The following is a 25779-nucleotide window of genomic DNA, read 5'->3' on the forward strand; positions in this document are numbered from 1 at the left end:
ATTTTAATTCAGTATACAAACGTTTATAGGGGAATCCCCGATACGGCGTGTAGCGTGGAGAGGCGGTGGTGTTGCCAACAGTAAATAGTGATAACTACAAACTACAGATTTCGTAAATGTTACTTTTATAAGACCAGAAATTAAATTTATATTATTAAATACGTTTAATAGAGTCTGGCTAATGAAAGTTGAGCCCGAAAAAACGTGGCAATTTCAAAAAAATTGGAGCTGGCAACATATTGATAACATGGTTTCTTTTTTATTATATCTAATTTATTTACAGCACTTACTTTACTAATTTTCATGGTGTTATTCATTATTATTTATAGATTTCGCTGTTAACTTTTACCAAAATTCGATAAAGTGACAGTCACACTGACAGATGACAATCGATGATATGACATCCAGAGTTGCTGTTTTAAAAAAATACTGGGTTCAACTTTCATTAGCCAGACTCTAGTTAACATTAAGTCTAAAAAACCGTATAAAAGTATTAACTACTTTGCAAATTTTGAGATTTCGTACTTTAGAAAAAAAACATACTCCAGAAAAAAAACTGTTTTTTTTTCAAGCCAGAAAAAAAACCGTTTTTTTACAACCCTAAAACAACCTGACACATATTGTTTTAAACATACGTTTGGCTGATTCAAACGGATAAACCGCAACAAGTCGAACTTGTTAAATTCACAATGCAAATTTCTCTCAGTGCAGTAGGGAGGGATACACTGTAAATTTTGCTACATTATGGCTAAGCTAAAGTGCAGTATTTTGATATAACCTTTTTAGGCAGTCACAAGTTCACAACAAAAGTACAAAAAAATATAAACAGAAGCGTACTTAAGCTAAAAATGCTGATTTGAATTGAATCCCGCCGTCGCTCAACGATTGAATTTACATTTTTCATGCATCTTTTTTCAGTTAATATCCTTATGGTACTTAAATCCTAAAAGCTTAGACCTTTATAATACCTGACTAGAAAAAGTTTAAAACGATCTAGTAGCTAATCCATTAGTAACAGCAAAAAGTGTCCATTTTAAAAGGACATTCAATGAACATAGATACTTAATTCTTTAATTTAATGTCCTTAATAACGAACACTTATCAAGTTTTTACTATTACTATTTTTAACCCCCGACGTAAAAACGAAGGGGTGTTATAAGTTTGACGTGTCTGTCTGTCTGTGTGTGTGTCTGTCTGTCTATGGCATCGTAGCTCCCGAACGGATGAACCGATTTTGATTTAGTTTTTTTGTCTGAAAGCTGAGTTAGGGAGTGTTCTTAGTCATGTTTCATGAAAATCGGTCCACTATGTCGCGGTCGGGGGTTTATTTCATTTTTTTATTTTTTACTGTATGGACTTATTGTTACCACGGTCGTACTTAAGTAGAAAGAGAAATTAAGCGTTTTGATACTTTTGATAGAGCTCTTCAAATGTATGGTATAGTTTAACCTTGGAGATATATAATTTTGAAGTTGATACTTATTGTGGTCGAACATCCAAACTAAAAAAACGAGTTAAAATTAACTAACAAATTAACCAGACTCAGAAACAATGCGCCAACACTGATTAATGGACTACCAGACAATGGTTAAAAAACGGTGACGCAACTGCCAACAAAATAATAATACGCACGGAGCGACAACGTCGCGTCGATCGATCCAGACGCGCTGTGATAACTGATAACGCTAGTATACGTATATACGATGGAGTAGTAGGTATTTATAGGTGTATTTGTTATGTGAATGAGTTGCTATTGTATCTGTTCGCCGAAGGACGATAAAATATTCCTTTAAACGAGCAATTCTTGTGTATATATTATATACTGACGATCTCGGAAACTGCTCTACGATTTCGCTGAAATTTGTTTTGTGGGGGTTTTCGGGGGTGAAAAATCGATGTAGTTTAGCCTTAGGTCCCGGAAAATGCGAATTTTGGAGTTTTGGTGCGTTTTTCTTTCGCGTTCGTAAATGTAAGTTATGGTCGCTAATTTCGTCGCCCGCGCATCGATTGCACGTAGCTCAGTCGTAAGCGGATCGGAGACACAGTATCTAGATCTAATCGCAGGTGTCAGTTTCGAATCCCGGCCAGAAATAAAGTTTTTTTTTTGTATAAGTTTTTTTATCTAATAAAGACACGGTAATTCAGCTTTCAGACAAAAAAAAAACTAAATCTAAACCGGTTCATAAGTTCGGATTTCGGAAGCTACGATGCCACAGACAGACAGACATTTATAATATTAGTATGGACTAGCTTTTGCCCGCGGCTTCCCTCGCGTTAAAAAGAGACATACGAGTAAAGTAGCCTATGTCACTCTCCATCCCTTCAACTATCTCCACTTAAAAAATCACGTCAATTCGTAGCTCCGTTTTGCCGTGAAAGACGGACAAACAAACAGACACACAGACTTTCCCATTTATTAGTACGGAAGTATGGATGGTGCTCTCAATTTGGGCTGTTATAAGTTTTATATAACACGGTGTGACAGGGACAGCGCGTCATCGCGCCATCGTGCTGTCCCTGTTACACCTTGTTATAAAATATTTAAAACAGCCGGTGTGGGAGCACCAGTGAGTATTTTACACTAATGTTTTACAGGGAAATGGTTTTTTGCCTTTTTAAAGTTTCTACATTAGACCAGGCTAAGATCTCAGCAATTTTGATAAAGCGTTTCGAACGTGGTATTAACATTTTAAAAAACCATGTGGTACTTATAAAAATCGTCAACCAAGGAAAAAATCGTATCCGTTCGTAACAATAATATAACAAAATAACAAAAATATTGTATAAAAAAATATAACAGCAGTTCTCTAGAAGCACAGAATATATAATAGTACAAGTACAGAAGGCTCACTCCTTTGATGTTCACAAAATGCCGCCATTCTAAATTCTTACCTACATTAACAAACGGACCGCACGCGAGCAGCCGACATTCAATTCTATTGCGCCGCGTGAAGGTCGTCACCAGCGAACGGGCCGCGAACTCGCGGCTGCCGGCATGTACTTGTAGCGCGGCGATATAATCGCGGAGTGAGCCGCCCCTGCTAGAAGTGTAGTGCGGCTGATACAACTTGATCTTTGAAAAACCTTAAAGTATGTTTTATAAACTACCTGTCTAAATAACAAGTTCTTTGGCAATAAATTACTAATTGAACTACTATTTTAATTTCTTTGAAAGTTAGTAAACAAACACATACATTAAAAAATACGAGATCCCTAGGGACTACAAGTACTAAAACAAATGCCACAGGCCAAGCTGTCACAAAAAAAAAACATTATTCTCTATAAAGGATTCTTTTTCTTATTTATATAGTGAGTAAAATATCTTGGAGAGACAGTCAGACAAGCCGAAGCTATAGTAAATGTAGACTATTATAACCCTAATATAAAGTAGGGATGTTACGGAGCTTCGGCTTCGGTTCCGATATACCGAAACTTTCGGTTGATTTCACACCTTCGGCTTCGATTCCGATTGATTTCAAGCGAAAGTCATACCGAAACCGAAACTTAATGGCCGCAGTACGCGGCGCGTGCCTGGCTATGAAAACAGGTTTGGACTTGTATGTATGTATTACATACCTGTGCTATAACATTTTCAATCGTACAATAAGGTGTTCATTTTTATTTCCCATGCCTGTTTGATAATGTCGAGACTATACCTACACACCTAGGTAGGTACTGATTTGTATGAAGGTACTTTTTTAATTAACAATAAAAAATACGAAATAATAATACCACTGTTTTATTTTATTACTTGACGCAGGCGAAGGGAGAAAAATTAGGTACTAATTTCTCTCCCTCCGCGGCTTAAACATACATCTCCGGTTCCGGTTTCGGCTTCGGTTTCGGTTTCGGTTCCGATTTCGGTTCCGTTAATGCAAATTTAAAATCTCCGGTTCCGGCTTCGGCTCCGATAAAACCACCTCTGTAACATCCCTAATATAAAGATATACTTTATGCATAATTCAGGATTTACAAATGTCTTTAACGTATGTCGTAAGTACCTGTTAACTACATTGTGATAAGTACTTTTAATTTTTAATGTAATAAATAGTGTAAATTACTATATTATCCCGAGCCCTCTCACAACTCAGGCCTGGTCCAGCAGCAGGACGTATATATAAAGGCTCAATTCTTTATTTATTTAAAGAGAGTGAATATTTTATTAATACATAATTTATTTTAAACTCCATATAAATCTTTTAAAAAACTGTTATTATTCCCATGAAAATAAAATTACAAAGTATAATTGGTAAGATTCAAACACCGTTCAAGTATCAAGTTGTGTTGAGCGTCCTACGTTTGCCGGCAGTCGCCAGTCGTTTAGATAGAGAAGGATCCACAAAACAACACGCCGCGCGTTTCAATTTGAGCCTTATCGAGTGGATATAAAGTCGAAGTTCTTGTAGATTTGAGTTGGCAGTTAGTCGTCTTTTATTTGGAATCGTTATAGACGATTCTGATTGGTTGAAACGTTGTGAGTGGAACTGGTACGCCAGTCCGCGCTCAGATACCATCACGAGCGGATGTATTTAAAGTTCTCATGGAAAATTTTACGAATTACGTATAATAATGAAACGTTGTTGCGCGTACGGTTGCAAAGCAAAGAGCGGGGCCGCTGTCAAATTCTACAATTTCCCAACCTGTAGGGCACGGTAAGATTCATATATACTTACATAAAATTACGCCAATTGTTAAAAGATGAACTATGGTCCAAGAAGTAATTTATCGAGGATTTACTGGTGAAACCCGATAAATCGAAATAATTAGTCCTTGAAATAACAACATTGTGGAAATTGCACATAGTTCGAATTTGAAAAACCAAACCAGTTTGCTCAACTTATCGGGTTTCACCAGTAAACCCTCGTTATATGAATTAAAATACTAAATTACGTGTTAAAAACTAAACTTGTATTGTTTAAGAAGAAGGATTTGTTTACATGTTAATGTAACCATGGAAACCATGTTTTAATGTTGCTAAGTTTATGCATAATATGTTTACAGATCAAAGGAATGGCTACGAGCTCTAAACCGCCCTGACATCCTTGCCGACGTAGATGGAAATAGACTGAACCTGCTAAAATACTACTACGTCTGCGAAGCACACATCTCCTGGCACAACATAGCTACAGCCTTACCAGTCCTTCATATTGTCAACAAGGGCACAAATACAGACAAAAACACTAACCTTGAGGATAAAGGCACTTCCACTGAAGATTTGGATCAGTATCAAGCTAGCAATGGAACGAATCTGATGCTACATAAACTAACCAGGACAGAAGTAAGCACTATTGATATACCGCCTGCGAGTTACTACAACTCTAGAACTAAGAAAGGGCCCGTAAAAAAGCCTGAGCCTGAAAAGGTTTCTATTAATATACCTGTGCCTAATGTGAATCGAACTGCAGAATATGTTTTAAAACATTCTTCAACTAATGTACCAGAAACTGACTCATTGCCTGCAGCAGAAACCGCGAAGCCTGTTGCACCAGCCCAAGTTGGACTAAGGAATTTCAGAAAAAATAATAAACCAACAACCCCTTCACCTGTAATACCTACTATAGCTGTAAAGAAATTACAAACGGATATACCTACAACAAAAACAAGCCAAATACCAAATATACAACCAAATGAGAGTGAAAATGTTCCAGAAATAAAAACAGAACCGAATGCGTTAGTACTTGACGATATTGTGATGGCTTTATCCGAACGCCAAAGAAATGAGCAGCCATCGCAATCGCCTATAGATGGACGTGAAATAATGTTTAAAGTTAAAATGAATTTGCCATTTTTCACCGTGGAAGAAGCCACAACGTCAGGTATTAAGCGTGAACTGGATGATGATGTTGATGTAACTGATAATCCTATTAAAATAGAAGAGAAGAGAACTAAACCGGGATAGTTTTTAAATAAATAAATCTTAAAATTATAATTGTTATTCTATTGACTGAATGTGACATGTTAACATTGTAAACAAAGCGACTATTTGCGATATTGATTGTGATATTCTATAAATATGTAGTTGTTAAGATATTCATCTAATTAAATTCAAAGTCAAATATTGTTGTGAGGAAAGGATTGTGCCAAAAAGTTGTTTTTTTTAATACTTATTAAACAATCTTGTTTTACTTTACCAAAAATTGCATCATCCTGATTTTTTTTTATTTAAAAAATCGTAGGCAAAAAACACGGAAGCTGCAGAAAGTTTTCATTATAAGTAAAACAATAAATGTCGTTCGTTCAGTTGTGGTTCAGTTCATCTTTTCTCATCCTTAAGTTCCCATTTTGAATCTGTACTTTCCCAACTTTCCGCCAATTATTACCACAGAGTAAAAAACCTGCTTTCAAGATCGGCTAATTAACCAGAATCCACATAGCCAAAATTAAGGTACTGGTTTAAATTAATTGGTGTGTACCGTTATACACACGACTTATAGGAAATCGCGTAAAATAACGGCTCACTCGATTAATTTTAATTTCCATTCCGATAAAAATCAATATTGGCAGAACCTTGGACTTGTTCTAAATCCATGTGGTTCTGGTTATACAAGAAAAAAAAAACGTTTTTCGCATTAACCAGTAACAATACCTAGAAAAAAAAACTCAAGTTCTTACTTATTCAATTCTCTTTAGTATTGTCTGGTCTGGTCTGCGTGGGATGTTTTCAATACTTAATGTTATTTGACACTTTGACGACCGGTCTGGCTCATGACGACCGGTCTGGCTCAGTCGGTAGTGACCCTGTCTGCTAAGCCGCGGTCCTGGGTTCGAATCCCGGTAAGGGCATTTATTTGTGTGATGAGCACAGATATTTGTTTCTGAGTCATGGATGTTTTCTATGTATAAAAGTATGTATTTATCTATTTAAGTATGTATATCGTTGCTTAGCACCCATAGTACAAGCTTTGCTTAATTTGGGGCTAAGTTGATCTGTGTAAGGTGTCCCCAATATTTATTTATTTTATTTATTCCTTTGATTATCGAACTCAATTCATTGGTTAGTAGAGGGTCGAGCCGTGGTCGAGCCTATCACAATACATCTTCTAAAAGCCTATTATTAATGGCACTTTCTATGTTGTTATAAATTTGACATAGACATTTTATACAAGTCAATAAATTCGCATCCCCATTTGTCGCTCAGCATCAGCAGAGATGAAAATATGTAAATTCATTCCCATCTATCACTTCCACGATACCGCTCGAGAACTCGCCGATTCGCATTGCCAAACAAGTTCGAAATTCGAATATTTACTCAAAGCGTGCACGGAGCGGCAACGCAGCACGTTCCACGCGGCCTGGCAACGTCGCGTCGTACGAACAAGATCAGCTGCTTTTGTATCCGAGTGTCAGTGAATAGCGCACGGGACGGGACATGAATATTTTGTTGTTGGAAATGGGGACATTTTTGTAACAACTGCAACCTGACGATATTTGTATTTAGAACAAGTCGAACTCACAACATCCGTTATGTCATGTGAAACTCGAACAATACCTACCGGCACTCTGCTACTTGGGATGGGATTGGCAGGAAATCAATTTTCTTCAAAGTGCCATAATAACAATAAAACACGAATCTATTTGACAGTAAAAGCTCAGGAAGGGAAAACACTAAATTATATTATTTTTATGATAATGTAAACCATTTCCTACTACATTTTAGCTTTTCCATGTCCTATTCTAAGCCTAGGAATAGGAAATTTTTGCTTGTTAATTTTTTTTTCCTATACATATAATTGGCTTCCACAAGTTCCACATCTCGCAATCTATGAAATCCTATCCTACTCACAATCCTACTCAGTTTTCAGTTGTTAAATTCTTCTAAAAAAATCATCCTTGAGTCATATGCCTCATTTATTTCCACTTCGTCTCGCTAACAAGTTAATTTTAACTTTGAGGTCACACAGGCAAACTCGGAGGTAAATACTAGTTAATATAGAGCATAGACGGTCTAGACTATACAGAAGGGTCACCGCTATTCCTGGCCAGCACAGCCCCATATTGATTTTGTGTTAAAATATCCGCTCCGTTGGCAGAACTGGAGAAAATCATTTTTTTTTGTGATACGAATTACATATAGCTTTAAAAGTATGAAAATCTTGTTTCAACTGCAAGTTTTATGCAAGAGAAAAGGTCCAAAGTATTCAAAACATCACACCTTGGCTGTGTGTCATGCCAGTTACATTACAGCACAGATAATCGCCGCCCATTGGACATAAGCAACATCGGGAGTCACTTATGCGTTATGTTAAGGGTAGCGTTATAGCGTACCGTAAAAGTTAATGATTGTTTTCATTTCAATCGCTCTCGGAAACATGAAGAAAAATCGTCGTAATGAAGGGTATGAAATGAAGGCTTGCATCCAGGTCATACTGAAAAAAAAAAAGGTTATTCTTGTTTTTTTTTTCAATGCGGCGGACTTCATTCAAGAGCGCTTATTGATATTATTAATGAGTTTTTTGTAGGTACAATAACATTGAATTCGCAGTTTCTTTTCGCCTTGGCAGAGTCATGGCCGCCCGACCGATGTTGTAATGTAACGAACGCAATCAGCGATCGCTTGTTCGCCCGATCTAGATCGTAATGTGCCGTTCCACGTTTAAAGGGTCCTTATGATTTAGTAGGGTCTCCAGCTATCGCGGCTGACGTGTTCGACGTTCGACCGCTACACCACCCTGACCGCCGAGGTACCCGTCGAAATGGCGGTCGGGGTGGTGTACCGGTCGAACACGTCAGCCGCGATAGCTGGAGACCCGGGTTCGATTCCCGGCTTCGCCACCAGTGGGCTTGATCGCCTTTTCTTTAGAGTATGGTATCTATTTCAGTTTATAAAGTCTATTGTTACTTCTATTTCGTCATATGTATTGCGTGACACGATTGACACTAAAATGAAACTTCGGCGCTTTTGATAGCGTGACACTTCCAAATGGAGGCAAATTGGTTGTGCCTAACATTTTTTGAACGACAGCGCATTGTCATGAATTCACGATGGTTTTAGAATTGATTGTTGGTTTCTACTGTACCTACATCTTGTACTCATTTTAGGGACCGACCCCACTTAGGCGTCGCGTGTCTTGCGGCGCGCAACGGACGTCTCCGCCACGCCACCTGAATGTAATTCAAAAAACGTCTCCTCCTCCTACATTCAGGCGGCGTGGCGCGGACGTCCGTTCCGCACCTCAGGACATGCGTCTCTTAAGTGTGGCCGGTCCCTTAGGCAGCCAAAGGTGCACTAAAACGGACTCACATAGATTTTCAGTACCTACCGCAAATAATGTTGTTAGTAGTGTACAAATTGTACACTAGTTGCAGATATATGGGTCAGGCCCCGTAGCCGAATGGCATTTCTACGACGCGAAACGAAAACGAAACGCCGCGAAAGGTAGTCTGGCTCTGTCGCGCCAATACGCAAAAGCGATAGAGATCTACGAGCGTTTCGTTTCGTGAACGTTTGTGCCAATGCCATTCGGCTACGTACGCTGGGTAGAAGTTGCAAGGTATATTTAATGATTTGTCCCGCATACTGTTCTTGTACAGTTCCTTGCTGTCAAAGATTTGAATTTCCAGTACCAGTTATCTTGACGAGTGCGTAGCATGGTATTTTTAGATGCCATGACAAACATCGGTTAAATGATTGAAAACGTATTCAATACCCAACTGAGGGTAACCTCAGAATCTATTAATAATCTGCACTGCAAATATATTTGCAATGTGTTTATACCTACGTTCTCGAATGACCCGAAAACTCGCGTAGATAAGGGTTCAGTGACCCTAATTAGTCGTTCATTATCAGATTTAGTCCCTGTTAGCTGGTCTCAAGGCTGCGAGATCGTTGACTTGCTGTCAACAGGATGTGGGGATCTTTCTCGGGCGGGATTGGACCCTGGGGGCCGACTTTTGAGTCTCACTGTCACTAAAATACCGGTTGAAAACGGTGAATTGCCTATTATTTTCAGTGACAATTTTCTGAATTCGAACGCCGTGAGACTCAAAAATCGACCCCTGAACTGTTACTTTGCTTGTCACTTGCAAGACTGATTGTATCTTATTATAAGGAGTAGGCATCTCTAAGATTTTAACTAAACAAGTGAAGCCCGATAAGTACAAACGGACTGCAGCTCCTTGCCATCCCTTTCAAATCAATATGTGTGAGAAAACGGGACTTGCGATGTTGCCATTGCCACTTTTTAATTTCTACTGGACTAAACTAAAATCCATAATCCTACGGACCAAATTGACAAGTAAGTGTGAACAAATGTTGCCACAGTTTGGCTAGTGTCGTTTTTATCGATATTAAAATATTTCCTTTATTTATTTTGCTTCTTAGGTTAAGCTTTTTATAATATGAATATAAAAGTAAAATACAAAAACACATACAAAACAATATAAAAAACATATAAACACATTATAAAAAACCTAACCTAGGGTGCCGCCAGCAGCAGGGCAGGGCCCAAGCTGCCGGTGGTTAGGGCTGCAGAGAGGAACCGTCGGACTATCCGCGCCGTGTCCAAGATCACCGCCTTCTGCATCTGGCCCTTGATCCAGCCACCTAGCGAGAGTCTCTTAAGATGTTGGTCGAGACTCTTCGCTATGAGACCGTTCGATATTAAAATTATTATTACACCGTAGATTTAAGGTGCACCCAGACGGTACAATAAAATTGGCAATTTGATCTTTTAATCAATATACCAACTTTTTTGTGATTTCGACAGATCGAAAGGTCTGTAGACCCCTAATTAGATATAAAATGTTAATTTCAAACCAGCAATAATGTAAATGAAATTTATATATTTATTATGATAGTTTATTGAATCTTTACAAATGAATTATTACAATAATTATTGTGTTACAGCCGAAAGATGAAAAGATTGTGTAAATCACATAATAAAAACCGAGGACAAAATGTTACAACTCGACCATTTAGTGGACAATGTCTCGGATCGTTTCATTATAAATGTAACTGATGATGATGATGATGATGATGAAGATGACGAAATAACGGAGCTTGGAAATGAATAATATTTTGAATAAAGACTACTCATTGTCGGACAACATATTTTTTTTTACTTACTGGTTCGGATACCTTTTTATGCTATAAAACTAGTGGGTAAAAACGCATTTTATCCATCCACTACCTCGAAAACCGAACAAAACAAAATGTTTACCTTGTATTTAAAAGTAAAATACGTATTTTTTTTATTTAAACTAGTCTGTTATTTGTACTTTACAACTTGTCGATATATTGTTATCGACATATACCCTTCACTATTTTTATTTCACTGTTCCTGGTAACATTTCATCTGTCAGTCATTTGTCAATTTAGTCCGCAGAATTGTGAATTTTAGTTTACTACTACATGTTTTTTCTCTCTCTCACATAGGAATGACAGTCACATGCCTACTTGCCTAGGCACTTCCACAGGCGCCGCCTGGCAGGATAAAATGTCAATGTGCCTCCTCATTCTGCGTTGATCGCATAAAACAACCGGGCGTATATTAGTATTTTAAATTTCGAAGTCATAACGTGAGTATTTTTCTCACATTCCCGCCGTGGTTAAGACATCACTCGCTACCCACACGACGCCATGACAAATATAAAATTGTCATGTCACTCACTGTCACGTCGTAATGAGCGTAATTGCTCTTATTACAAATGCATACAGACGTTGTTAGAGTTGTTACCTACTTTGTTGCGTCACATCTCGGACACTGGCGATCAAATATATGAAAGAGGCGCGTTCCTAGCACACATTCTAAACTCGTGTAGGTGAACGCGTACCATGCTTGTATGAGTGAGATATGACAGGTCGATTGTTCGCGTTTTTGACAGGCGGTAACTGTCAGGTAACCGACAGGGGGTGGGCGGCACTTTCAGCGGGGAGCGGGAGTGGCCATACTGTACGATAGTACTCTTTATTATACTGTGGTTGCGTAGAAGCCGCAGCAGTGTAAAAAAACTGCTTGAAGGAGCAATTTGGCAGTTGTACTGATGTATTTGTGGCACCTTGTGGCTCTTGTAGAACTAAATAGTAAATACTAAACAAACTATACTAAATTAAATACTTCGTTGAATTTATTACAGTGACTATTGAAAAATTTAACGAGGTTGGATCCATTGGATTTATGGGGGCCTTTTAACTGAACTAATCCCAAAATAATCTCGACTTATTTATCTAATTTTAACTTTTAAGGTTACTGAAATAAAACATTACTGTAAGGCCCACTTAACTCAAAGTTAGTGGGCTGTCAACTGTCAAATTCCATATAAAATGGTGGGTTAACCCTCGGCACATCTCGGACACTGGCGATCAAATATATGAAAGAGGCGCGTTCTAGCACACATTCTAAGGTCGTCTAGGTGAACGCGTATGTACCATGCTTGTATGAGTGAGATATGACAACAGGTCGACTGTTCGCGTTTTTGACAGGCGGTAACTGTGAGGTAACCGAGAGGGGGTGGGCGGCACTTTCAGCGGGGAGCGGGAGTGGCCATACTGTACGATAGTACTCTTTATTATACTGTGCCCTCGAGTTAACCAACTATTTTTGTTGGTGCAAGTGACCCTAACTAATATACTGTAAGTACATATTTAAAATACCTGAGCGCTTAAATACCAAGGCTTACTTATTATACCTACTTCTTCACTCTTTGCTTGTAAACTTAACCCAAATAACCCAAATTACACTTTTTACAGACATATCCAAATCCATATAAGTAATATATTTAATTTAAACTGGTTACTCACGTTTTAATTAAGTCGAAAAACTCTTTGAAAAAGATCCTCGATATGGGTCGAAACATGTCGAGCGTTTTTCGACTTAATCAAAACGTGAGTAAACCCGCTCAAATTATATGATTGAGTCTCACGGGAGTTTTATAGTTAAAAATATTTTTACAAAATTCCTAACATTTTCCACAGATTTTCCCAAAAGTGTAGTAATATTCGCAGCGTCACGTTAATTAATGTCTAGCGACACGCCCGGGGCAAAACACACAAAAACCTTCCTTTCCCTCTAAATATAATATTAAAGCAAATGTAATCCATCGTGATAGCTCTGCCTCGAGCTATGTACAGAATACGAAGACACTGTGACTACCATTGGTTTTTTTTTTTTTTAATTATAAATGGGCGTACTCTTGGCCACAGACTAGCCAAAGGCAAAGACGTGGCCTACGATGGAGTGAGCTCGCCCAGAAGATGCCTGTTCACTCTTGGTTTTTTATACGCTAATACTCGGCACTACTCAGCAGCGATAAAATCACGGAGAATCATCATCATCCTCCTGGCGTTATCCCGGCATTTACCACGTCCTTATTGGTATGTAACCATATGTAATGTGGTTTTAGTCTAATCTAAATATATAAAAGAAGAAGCTGACTGACTGACTGACTGACTGACTGACTGACATATCAACGCACAGACGAAACCGCTGGTCCTAGAGATTTCAAATTTGGCACGTAGGTTCCTTATATAATGTAGAGGAGCACTAAGAAAGGATTTTCCAAAATTCACCTCCTAAGGGGTCAAATGGGGTTCAAAGTTTGTATGGGGAAACAAGATTAGTTTGACTATTTTATTCGAAACTTCACAGGAAGATTCCTTAAGAAATATGACTGAATACGTGTTTCAGGTTTTTTGAAAATTTCACCCCTAAAAGGGTGAAAAGGGGGTGATAAAGTCAAAAATCAATATGGGTATCGTTTTTATGGTTTATCGGGTCGCTGATCACGATAAATACAACGTTTTTAAAATCTAACGAGGCTGGAGTGAAATACCTTCTCCCTGTTGTGGTGCAATGGGGTTTAAATATCAAAAAAATATATAAAAGAAGATATTGACTGACTGACTGACATATCAACGCACAGTCGAAACCGCTGGTCCTAGAGATGTCAAATTTGGCACGTAGGTTTTCTATATAGTGTAGAGGAGCACTAAGAAAGGATTTTTCAAAATTCGCCTCCTAAGGGGGTCAAATGGGGGTTCAAAGTTTGTATGGGGAAACAATGTTAGTTTCACTGTTTTATTCGAAACTTCACAGGAGGTATCCTAAAAACACATGACTAAAGACGTGTTTCAGGTTTTTTGAAAATCTAACCCCTAAAAGGGTGAAAAGGGGTGATAAAGTAAAAAAAACAACATGGGTATCGTTTTTATGATTAATCGGGTCGCTGATCACGATAAATGCAACGCTTTTAAAATCTAACGAGGCGGAAGTGAAATATCTTCTCCCCGTTATAGTGCAATGGGGTTTAAATATCAAAAAATATATAAAAGAAGAAACTGACTGACTGACTAACTGACATATCAACACACAGCCGAAACCGCTGGTCCTAGAAATTTCAAATTTGGCACATAGGTTCCTTATATGGCGTAGAGGAGCACTAAGAAAGGATTTTTCAAAATTCTTCTCTTAAAAGGGTGAAATGGGGGTTCAAAGTTTGTATGGGGAAACAAGATTAGTTTGACTATTTTATTCGAAACTTCACAGGAGGATTCCTAAAGACATATGACTAAATACATGTTTCAGGTTTTTTGAAAATTTGACCCCTAAAGGGGTGCAAAGGGGGTTAAGTCAAAAACACAATATGGGTATCGTTTTTATGGTTTATCGGGTCGCTGATCACGATAAATACAACGATTTTAAAATCTAATGAGGTGGAAAAGAAATTTTCTCCCCTGTTGTTGAGCAACGGGGTTAAAATATCGAAAATAGCCATAAGTATAGGTTTAGTTTTTATCTTTACTTCTGGTTCAAGAGATTTCAAATTGACACGGAAGTTCCTTAGAGGAGCACTAAGAAAGGATTTTTCAAAGTTCACCTCCTAGCGTGATAATTTGACAGGGGCAAGGACAGGGACAGGGACAGGGTCAGGGACAGGGACAGTGACAGGGACAGGGACAGGGTCAGGGTCAGGGACAGGGACAGTGACAGGAACGGGATAGGGTTAGGGTTAGGGATAGGGATAGGGATAGGGATAGGGACAGGGATAGGGATAGGGATAGGGATAGGGGTAGGGGTAGGGGTAGGGATAGGGATAGGGATAGGGATAGGGATAGGGATAGGGATAGGGGAGGGACGGGGACAGGGACGGGACGGGGACGGGGTCGGGGACAAGGATAGAGATAGGGCCGGGGATAAGAATAGGGATTGGGGTCGGAATAATTGGTCGGCAATCGATATCTAGGCAGTGTAAAATGCAGGTGGCTCAGTGGGAAGGGATTAGTAAGTAGGCATCGGCGAGTATCCTGCATCCGTAATAACTATTACATTCAATGTGCTGTAAGAAGATCGTTGTTTGCTTGCCTTTCATATGTTTACGTTTGCAATAAGTATAAGCAAAATGGAAAAAAATGTAAGCGATAATGCAAGGAAGTACTTTTTACCCTACCGACCATAGCGTCGAGATACTGGCTATGTGGGTTGGATGAAGTTTCCCCAGTATATTATTTATATAGGTAAAATACATACATATTCGTACCTACTACCTACGCTGTGTAACAATTCTACAATCATTGCAAGAGTTCTTGGCTGACCGTACAGCAAATAGATCAGTTACAATGGCCCCCCAGTCGAGAATTGCCCCGCTTTACCTTAATCGAAATAATCGCGGACAGATGTACCTACAAAGAAACCTACGGATCCAAATGAAAATCTTATTTTTTGTAAACGTTTTATTAAGAATACTTTTATTACGCGGGCGAAGCCGCGGGTAAAAAGCTAGTACCTACGATAAGTCATTAAATTTGTGAAAATGTCGCTTTTCGATGATCGTAAGGAAACCGGTTCAATCCTTAAAGTCTAGTTACCCTTCGGGTTGGAAGGTTAGATGGCAGTCGCTTTCGTAAAAGGAGTGCCTAAATCTTGGGATTAGTTGTCAAAGCGGATCCCTGAATCGAAGATTGAGCTGTGGCGACTGACTGATGAGTTTTGTGAACTTTTGTGTAATGTCGAGTCTTTCATAAGCCAAGATCTAATAACTCTGCCCACTTTACGCAGTGGCTTTCTCCTTTCAAATCAAATTTTCATTTTCCATGACGTTCTCGCCATTTCGAGTTACGTATTGAAGACTCGTGGTTACACAATACGAGGAAATCTTGTCACTCGTTACGAAAAAATTGCTCGTTAAAATAATGTTTAATATTGGATACAGATTTTGGTAAATTCAGACGAAACGAAATTAAGGACGTAGTCAAGGTGACAAATTGACAATCGTTTCGCACATCGAAACGCAAATAAAATCGAGCACATGTGCAAAAAATTAATGTGATGATTTTCATACATCATTTAACTTTTGAATAGGAATTTATAGGTTTTCTACGTGACTGAAAATAGTCTTTCACGTGAAATAAGGAACTTTTTATCCGAATTCGTGAGGATGAAAATTATCTTTATTATTGCACCTGAAGGACCCTTTTGCCATGTTTATCGCAATAAAACGCTCCAGGGGTGGAATACCGCTAAGGTGAGCTGACACCGTGAAGAAAGCTTGTGGTTCCATGCAGAATGGCAGTCCATATGGCCTAGACCGCGTCACGTGGAGTGAAATCACTGTTGGTCACGATCCTCAGCCATGAGGGAACGACATTCATTCATTCATGGTAAGCCACACTTGCCTTCTGTTATGGTAAGCCACACTTGGGTGCCTTCCCGCCAGAGATGCGCTGGTTTGATATCCACGAATCAGCTTAGTTGAACCTGTTCCCACCAATGCTATGCTTTGTGGAATGGAACAATGAACATGATTGGTGGATAATTGGATATCAAACACATCCACGCAACTCAAGCAAGGGCATCTCTGCTGGAAACACACCTTTGCTCAGTGTGGAGATATTACCTACATTATTGAACTTCATGCGAATATGTGCTACTAATGTAACCTAGGTAATTCATCTTTATTTGAGAAAAACATGATTAATTTTGTTAAATTTTCTTCGGGAATCTTGGTATCAGGATATCGGGATCTTCGTGGGTAGGATGGGATGGGATTCTGAAAAGGGTGAAACAAGTTAATTCGGGTAAAGGGAAGATTAAGGTGAGGGTAACCGTTATCTAACAGAGTATACAATTTCTAGCTGATTGGAGAACACTACTGAGTGAGATTACCAGATTCTTCCTATCAATACATTCAATATATTGAGAATTCTAAATATGCGTTTTTAACAAATCGCTACGATTTTGCGGCGCTTGCCATCGAAACGCTCGGCCCGTGGTCGACCGACACTAAACATTTTATAAAAGAAGTGTCGGTCAGACTAATAGGTGTCTCCGAGGGACTACAGGACAGGGTCTTTCTTTGCCCAAAAATTAAGTCTAGCAGTGCAAAGGGGCAACGCCGCCAGCATCCTGGGTTCACTTCCAGAGGTCGGTTCTCTAGGTGAGATTTTTTATATTTAGTTATAGCGTCAATTTTTTTTAGTGTGTATATTTATATGTCTTGTTTAATAACTATTTGCACTACACCTAATTTTCACACTTGCGGATGTTTCCAGATCATTCTAGAGGTATTCTAAAGGACCACGACCTAGCACGATAACGATAGTGTGAACAAGAATACATGCTATGGACAATTACGATACGATACGTCAAAATTCAAATCAAGGGCATCCATACATTCTGATTTCGAGGGTTTGAAGCCCGCTAAACCGCTAAAGAACGTTGAGGACATTGCACATACATAAGTATGTAGTTCGAATTTCATAAACCAGTTAGCTCAACTTATCTGGTTTGACCACTAACCCCTAGATTCTGTCCACAGACTGCCTAGATTTTAAGATCCGATCGCTGTTGTCACCAAAAAAAACACCGTGTTTTCTTCGACTTAGAATCGACTAAACCAACTCTTCTTAAAGCTCGGCCACACGTGCGCGTTTTGATAGCGTAGGCGGAGCGGTAGCGGACAGTGGAGCGTCAGCGGAGCGCACCGCTTTCAATGCGCTGCTCCGCTAACGCTACCCTATCAAAGCGCTTTATGTGGCGGAGGATTTAGATCTAGATTGAAGTACTAAGTATTACCTGTGCATCGGCTGTGTCCTCTGTGTATATTGCGCCATGGCCCGGACGCTGGCATGGCTAGAAGCGCATGCCGGGGCAGGCGGACGCTAGCTGCTTGTTTGCGACACTCCGCACATAACGCACTATCACTGCACACACTGCACCTGTGGGCAAACACATATGTGGAGTCAAAATCTGCTGCGTGTGATGACGGGTTAAGAGGATACGGTAGCGAAAATGCTAAAATGGAAAATCCCTTTCAACTTGGGAATTTTAGTTACCTACATATACAAGTGTTATTAACTAGATTTATCGAAAAAAAATTGTCCATTTAAGAACAACTCAGTCAAAAGACATTTCAAAAAAATCTTTAAAATCGAGGTTCCGCTCTCTCGACTCTTTCCTCCTTCAAAACTTAATCAATCGGAACGAAATTTGAGAATCTGAAAAACAATGAAATAACCTATGTCGGACCGTTTAGCTTTTTTGGTTAATTGTTACCAATCTTGAGTATCACACCTTTTTTTGCGCCACAATGAAAAAGGCCGTTTTTGGAAATTTTTGGTTGGCTCTAGAGTCTTTAAAAAGCAGAATATCGAAAAAATGAAAACGGTCCGACACAGATAAAAATAATAACAATCTGTGTTGAAAAAATCATTGTTCTATCTTCAAAAACCAGGAGGAAATAGTCGAGAGAGCGTTTGTATGGAGAATTGACCCCTACCGTATCGTCTTAAGGGACCGTCCATACTCAAGAGACGCATGTCCGCCGACGCGGAACGGACGTCAACGCCACGCCGCCTGAATACATACATACATACATACAATCACGCCTGTTTCCCAGAGGGGTAGGCAGAGATCACGGATTTCCATTTACTACGATCCTGACAAACCACTGCCGCCTGAATGTAATTTAAAAAACGTCTCCTCAGTACACTTTTGTATAGGAAGGTCGCAAGGGACGTCGCTTGGTGCGCCCCAGGCGACGCGTCGCTTGGCGCGCGCCGCGCCGCTTGGCGTGCGCCGCGCCGCCTGGGGCGCGTCTTACGTCTTTCCTATACAAAATGTACTGAGAGAGACGTTTTTTAAATTACATTCAGGCGGCGTGGCGCTGACGTCCGTTCCGTGTCGGCGGACATGCGTCTCTTGGAGTGTGGACGGTCCCTAAAATTTCACCACCCTCTTTCTTCCCGTGGGTGTCGTAGAAGTCAGCTGTGGGATATGGGTTAAATTGTGGCGTAGGCGAGAGACTGGCAACCTGTCACTGCAATGTCACAATTTGGATTTTTCAACCCCTTTTTGCCAAGAGTGGCACAGAAACTTAGTAGTTCATGTGCTGCCGGCCTGTTACCCCTTTATGGCGTACAGACGTGATTTTATGTATGTAAAATCTGCTATTTCCAGGGTCAAGCCTCTTCTTAAACACGGGAGGAATTGAGCTGGACCAAAGCGGATTAGAAACAGGACCAGCATTTCCCTAATGTATTATAAAACTCGCAACAGAATATCTTTGAGTGGGCCCTGAAAGTACTATATCTGAAAATCTAAGCGCTCACAACATATACAAGACTGCCAATAGTTGTGAACCAAAATTGGTAATGTTTATTATTTGATTGGGAGCCCAGTTAACTTTAAAACCACTAAATTAGACTTATATTGTCTTCGGATACCGCGATAGTTACTAATGAAATAAAACTATGAGATGTATTGTAAATTCATTATACGCGATATAATCCGTTTCCATAGTTTTATTTTCTACGCCCTTATCTCTCTAGGATTTCGCCACGATGATTTCTTTCATTAAAAACTTCATACCATCAAAAGCATCTCTCAAATTGTAGTCACTTTCATCTTAAAGATACTTCGTGGCGTAAAACAAAACTAAAACCAGAACACAAGCTACACTGATGCTTTAAAAAACTCGTATCTATCATCTCACTATGACATCGTCAGAGTCTTAACTGCATTAGTACGTTTTCACATTATCGGATCCGATATCGGATGCGGCAGGATTTCAAAGGCAAAAAATAAAGATGGCGTCTTTAAGCCTCCGCCACACATAAAGCGTTTTGATAGCGTGAAGCGTTAGCGGAGCGCAATGATAGCGGTGCGCCGCGCTCGCAATCCACGCTCGTTAGTTCCCGCCGGCGTCCGCTGGGCGCAACGCCAGCGTTCGTCCGGCGCACCGCTATCGTTGCGCTCCGCTGACGCACCGCTACCGCTCCGCCTACGCTATCAAAACGCGCATGTGTGACCTGAGCTTTTAGTGTGTATCGGTCCTACATTCGACATCGGATCGGATAATGTAAAAACGCACTTATTCTTCGCCACATTCTTACTTCTTATCTTACATAACAGTACACAACCTCAGCGGAAAACCCAGAAACTACAGCTAACTAGTTTCCTCAAACGTGGTTTATTCAGTTAAATGTACCAGAGACAATTAAGACTATTAGCAATCAATAATCATTAGAATACAATATACTTCATTAATCTATTTATATGCTAGTTGAGGTGCTGGCGAGTTCAAACATTCAAAATGGTTGCACGATGCACTCTCATCTATCGGAAAAGTCCGAAAAGGTTCCTAACTTTTGTAGATTTAAAACATAAAAAAAAAATAAGTAAAGTTTATTGTTACAGGGCAAACCCGGTGTATCCAACTGTACATAATTAGGCATTAAAACACTCGATATTATCTTATTGATCTTATTATGTAACTCGTCTTCCACCAACCAACTCCTTCATTACATAAATTTACTAATTATAAATATCCTTTTAATTAAGTGGGGACTACTTATTTAAGATTTAATTATTTACGTATTTCCCGGTAATCTAATAATTGCACTACGAACTAACGTAGAATGAGACCTTGGGGTCTAGTATACACTGTTAAGTGATTTGAAGACCTTGGTCAGAGGAGAAGGGCAGGCATGCTTCTATGGCTACGTCATGTTATATTTTTAGACAGGATAGTAATTACTAATTATCTTAGTGGGCTTTTAGATACAGGATAGTATATACATTTTGTTATTAAGAATGTTGTCAGATATCTTGTTTAAGCGTACAAAATTGAATTACGAGATTAAAGTAATGATATCTTTTTCTTGCCAGCAATATTAAAAAATATTTTACATGGCGAAATAGGGCACCAAAGGGCGATTTTAAGTTCCCCGCGGTAGATACATACTAGACTAGATTGAGACCAAGCTAGGATTTAATTGCGCAGTGTGTAAATGTTATTGTAAACGTCAAATTCTATGAAACTATGGGTACTTAAAAACTTGTAGCGTTCTGCCTACCTAACCTAATTCTCAATACACCGCATTGATAACTTGGAATTATGTTCCAAAAATAACCAAAGACCAAGGTGCTGCATTTACAAAGAGCCTTTCTCGATTTTGCATCCATACAAACTGCAGTGTCACTGATAATATCGAAATTGGGCCCCATCCTTTCATTTAAAACCTTTGTGTGCTCACAAAGCGACTTCTACCTACACTACCTACCCTCACGATAATTCTATACCTTTAACGCGATAAATCATAAAATCAGGCCGTCCCTATCGCACTATTTGTAAGTGCGATAGGGAGCCTAATGTTTTATCATTTATCGCGCGACCCATCTTATACGCCTGGACTGTACGACGGTATGGATCGAGGTACCTGATACCTTACCTGGTACAATACAAACTCACGCCCAATTTAGGGTTCCGTAGTCAACTAGGAACCCTTATAGTTTCGCCATGTCTGTCTCCGTCCGTCCGTCCGTCCGTCCGTCCGCGGATAATCTCAGTAACCGTAAGTTAGCACTAGAAAGCTGAAATTTGGTACCAATATGTATATCAATCACGCCAACAAAGTGCAAAAATAAAAAATGGAAAAAAATGTTTTATTAGGGTACCCCCCTACATGTAAAGTGGGGGCTGATTTTTTTTCATTCCAACCCCAACGTGTGATATATTGTTGGATAGGTATTTAAAAATGAATAAGGGTTTACTAAGATCGTTTTTTGATAATATTAATATTTTCGGAAATAATCGCTCCTAAAGGAAAAAAAGTGCGTCCCCCCCCTCTAACTTTTTGAACCATATGTTTAAAAAATATGAAAAAAATCACAAAAGTAGAACTTTATAAAGACTTTCTAGGAAAATTGTTTTGAACTTGATAGGTTCAGTAGTTTTTGAGAAAAATACGGAAAACTACGGAACCCTACACTGAGCGTGGCCCGACACGCTCTTGGCCAATTTTTTGTCCTACCTATTCGAGTGTTATTATTTAATTCTGGTTTCAATTATATCCGTTTCATGTAAATCCTGCCTACGTTATGTCATTTTAAATTTAGACATTCCTTGATGTAATCCAGGAGTCGTCAACTTTTTAGAAAAGAATATGGTATTGGGCGTCTATTTTATGACTTTCATAGAATGTGTGTGTGTGAGTAATTGTTTATTATCGAAATTCCTCCCACTTCCCAGTAAAAATTAGTCACACATTTTATAAATTACGAAATACATCATCTGGAGATTGATCAGAATCTGAGGCATCCTCGTGAAGACGAAACCGTGTCGAATTTTGTATTTGGTTAATAGATATATTTATTTGCGTGTATTTATTTTTACAGTTAAATTCATTTAATCGTCTTCTTCTACTGCCTTGCTTTACCCCAGCATTTTCCCTGGCTCCTGGAAGAGGTGAAATTCGAACCTAAACCAGAAAAGAGAATATGAATTTATTTAATCTATCATTATAAGAATATACCTATAGGTAAATAACAAAGATATATAATCTAACTCCGTATGAACGGATAGTCTAAAGAAAAAAACGTACCTCAAAGCCCTAGAAAAAAGGTACGGTGGCCTAGATGGCGTTACACATTTGGGGAACGCTCGGCTAGATGGAGCTAATATTAATATTTGACATTTTAACTCATATCAAGCTAACAATATGGGCCAAATTGTCAAAACTGAGGTTCAAAAAGTTTTAAGCCTGTGTCGAGAGATGGCAGTCTATGCACTGTGATTACACATTTTACTTTGACAGTAACTCTCTATTAAGACTCAATACCTCTTAGGTAAAATTAAATACGTAGAACGTAATAATATAAGTGACACAGCTAATATTGACACGTATAAGTATGTTGATTCCCACTTGACCGTAAAGTCCTCAAAAGCTTGTCGCATTAATTACAAACAGTTTGTGTCGTAATGCGAGTCCACTCGCCGATAATGGCGATAATATAATGAAAACAGTTTACTTACAAGGAATGTACTCAATAGAAATCATCACTTGCATGACAGTTGCGACGAGCTTGAGCAAAGTAACTAGGTACTTTATGAGTATAAAAAGATGAAAATCGATAGAAAACAAAAAATAGTACATTCGATACAAGTGCAGAAAATAAATAAATAAATATTATGAGGACATTCTTACACAGATTGACTGGAGGCCCACGGTAAGCTCAAGAAGGCTTGTGTTGTGGGTACTCCAGAGACAACGATATATATATAATATATATGTACTTATATACATAGAAAACATCATGACTCAGAGAACAAATATCTGTGCTCATCACACAAATAAATGCCCTTACCGGGATTCGAACCCGGGACCGCGGCGTATGCAGGCAAGATTCACTACCGAGCTGCGCCAGACCGGTCTGTCAAAAAAGAAGCTGAAAAATTAAAACACTTGACCGAAGGAAAGTGTTTTAAATCGACACTAATTCTGACGTTTTTAGTACAGGCCATGGCGAAAGTTTGACTACTGACGTGTGTCTTTGTACTGAAAGACGTCGTTTGATACACGTGCGGAAAGGAAGTTGTCGTAACTGAGTGTCGATTTAAAACATGCTCGCCAGTCGCGTCTCCTATCTTTCGCACTTGTATCGAAATGTACTAGTATTTTGTCTGTACGTACTACGAACAAAGCAAATTCGACCAGTATTTCTCTTCCAAAACTATAATCTACAAAAAATACATACAATTATGTTACAAGATTTTTTTCAAATGCTGCGTTATCAGGTTAATTTTTTCTGGTATCTTTACAAAGGAAAATTAAGATTTTTAATCCAAGATTTCTGACCACGACACACTAAAGTTAATCAAGAAAACTTTTAAAATCTATCTAAATAAGGGTTCAGAGTCATTTCAAATCACAGAAATGCTCGGGTAATTTCGAAGGGTGGAATCTAGATCATCATGAAATAATGATTGGTTTTTTACATACGAAGCTTTCGAGATTACCTAATACACCTTAAACAAAGAAAAACATTCATATAGACCTTAACTTTTCATTATACAAGGTGTCGTTGTAGCTTGAGCTGTACTACCTACATAACGGCTGAATGCTTGTTTTGCTGACACTCGACGGTAGCGAATTTTGAGAAAGGTAACTCGATATTCGATATTGTCAAAGTGATCGGATATCTGCTATTCCAAAGGGTAGCAGCAAACAACATTGTTAGCTATTTATTTATTTAAACTTTATTGCACATAAATAAAAAAATGTACAAATGGCGGACTTAATGCCTAATGAAGCTTAATGCGTTATGGTTATAAATCCTTTTTAAAAGTTTTTCACGTGATAGCAAGTTTTTGAAATTAAATATAACCCATTCACTGTTATAGAAAAATGCAGGATGCCATTATTTCTGGATGTAATACAATTTATATCACTAAAACATACGGAACTTTATATCACAGTAGGTAGTTTAACCGTGAGTACAATGACGTCACTGTGTTGCGTATGAATCATGATATTAAATTCTACAGTAAGAAATCGTTTTGACAGTTCGAAAAAGGCCGATTTGAGTTGGTAGTCAAGTACCCTATTGGTGTAATCACCTAAGTCACCCTCACATGACATGGATTTAAGTCTTGAAGTCGCCCTGCGTGGCGACGCCAAGAACCCTTTACCTACAGAACCTCATTTCAAATCAGTTCGGAGCAGTAGGTATGAGTTGCAGCTGGTGCGGGTGGTTAGTTGGTTACGGATCGCTATATAATTTTTTGTACATGCATTCCAAGAATTCTAGCAATTATGGTCTGTTGCTAACTGATAATATTCTCTTAAAAAATAACAGAAAAACGTATATAAAACACAACTTCCTGGTATTGATGCAAAGGATATATGGCTCATTCGAGCTACAGAGATATCTTATGCTCCACTCGAAATAATAACTAGCTGCTCCAATAGTTACGAGGTAGCTTATAAAAATTAAATAGGTACCGGATATATGAACATAGATTATGAGAGATAAAAATATTGTATCGATGGCGTACTAGAACTACTTTACTTGATCAATTATTTTTATGAGTTAACGTCTTTGGAATCTGCCACGTGGTAGTGAGCGTACCGATGGTTGGAGTACCCCTGGACTTTATAGACGCTGTACACCCCGACATAATTAAGGTAGGTACTTATACGGTATACCAAGGGTATTTTGACGCCTTTATAAATGTTATAATGCTTGCTGAATCTGTGATAGTCACAAAACATATTGGATGCAACCAAAAGGGACCTATTGGACCCTTTTCCTTTATTACGATATTTAGACATCTACATTACAATATGGTCATAATTTTTTGCTTTTTGAGACCAAAATTGAGGATATGATTATTAAAACCATATCAGTTACAACTTATTTTACCTATTATCGAATAAACATTACTGAAAAGCATTGAAGCAGAGACTTGCGTCTCATCTATAATCTTGAAGTTTTTCGATTAAAATCAAATTCTCAATTATACGAATTTGGGATATGGCATTTAAGTGCTCAAAATGAATAGATT

At 38.7% G+C, this 25779-nt stretch overlaps 2 protein-coding genes across 2 annotated transcripts in view; one reads left to right on the forward strand and one right to left on the reverse strand.

Moving 5' to 3' along the window:
• The window catches only part of LOC125236786 (nuclear receptor corepressor 2-like), a 211208-nt gene extending 193069 nt beyond the window's left edge, over positions 1–18139 (reverse strand). The window contains exon 1 of the mRNA XM_048143712.1: positions 18009–18139. Within this exon, the coding sequence (XP_047999669.1) occupies positions 18009–18046 (38 nt within the window). The 5' untranslated portion in view covers positions 18047–18139. The remainder of the gene's footprint in view (positions 1–18008) is intronic.
• LOC125236414 lies at positions 4324–6240 on the forward strand. The gene is made up of 2 exons (XM_048143207.1): positions 4324–4652; positions 5002–6240. Exons 1-2 carry the CDS (start codon positions 4570–4572, stop codon positions 5897–5899), a joined length of 981 nt encoding a protein of 326 aa, XP_047999164.1. The 5' UTR covers positions 4324–4569; the 3' UTR covers positions 5900–6240.
• Positions 18140–25779: the final 7640 nt, after the last annotated feature.

This window comes from Leguminivora glycinivorella, chromosome 19 (genome assembly GCF_023078275.1).
Source record: "Leguminivora glycinivorella isolate SPB_JAAS2020 chromosome 19, LegGlyc_1.1, whole genome shotgun sequence".
Taxonomy (NCBI): Eukaryota; Metazoa; Arthropoda; class Insecta; order Lepidoptera; family Tortricidae; genus Leguminivora; species Leguminivora glycinivorella.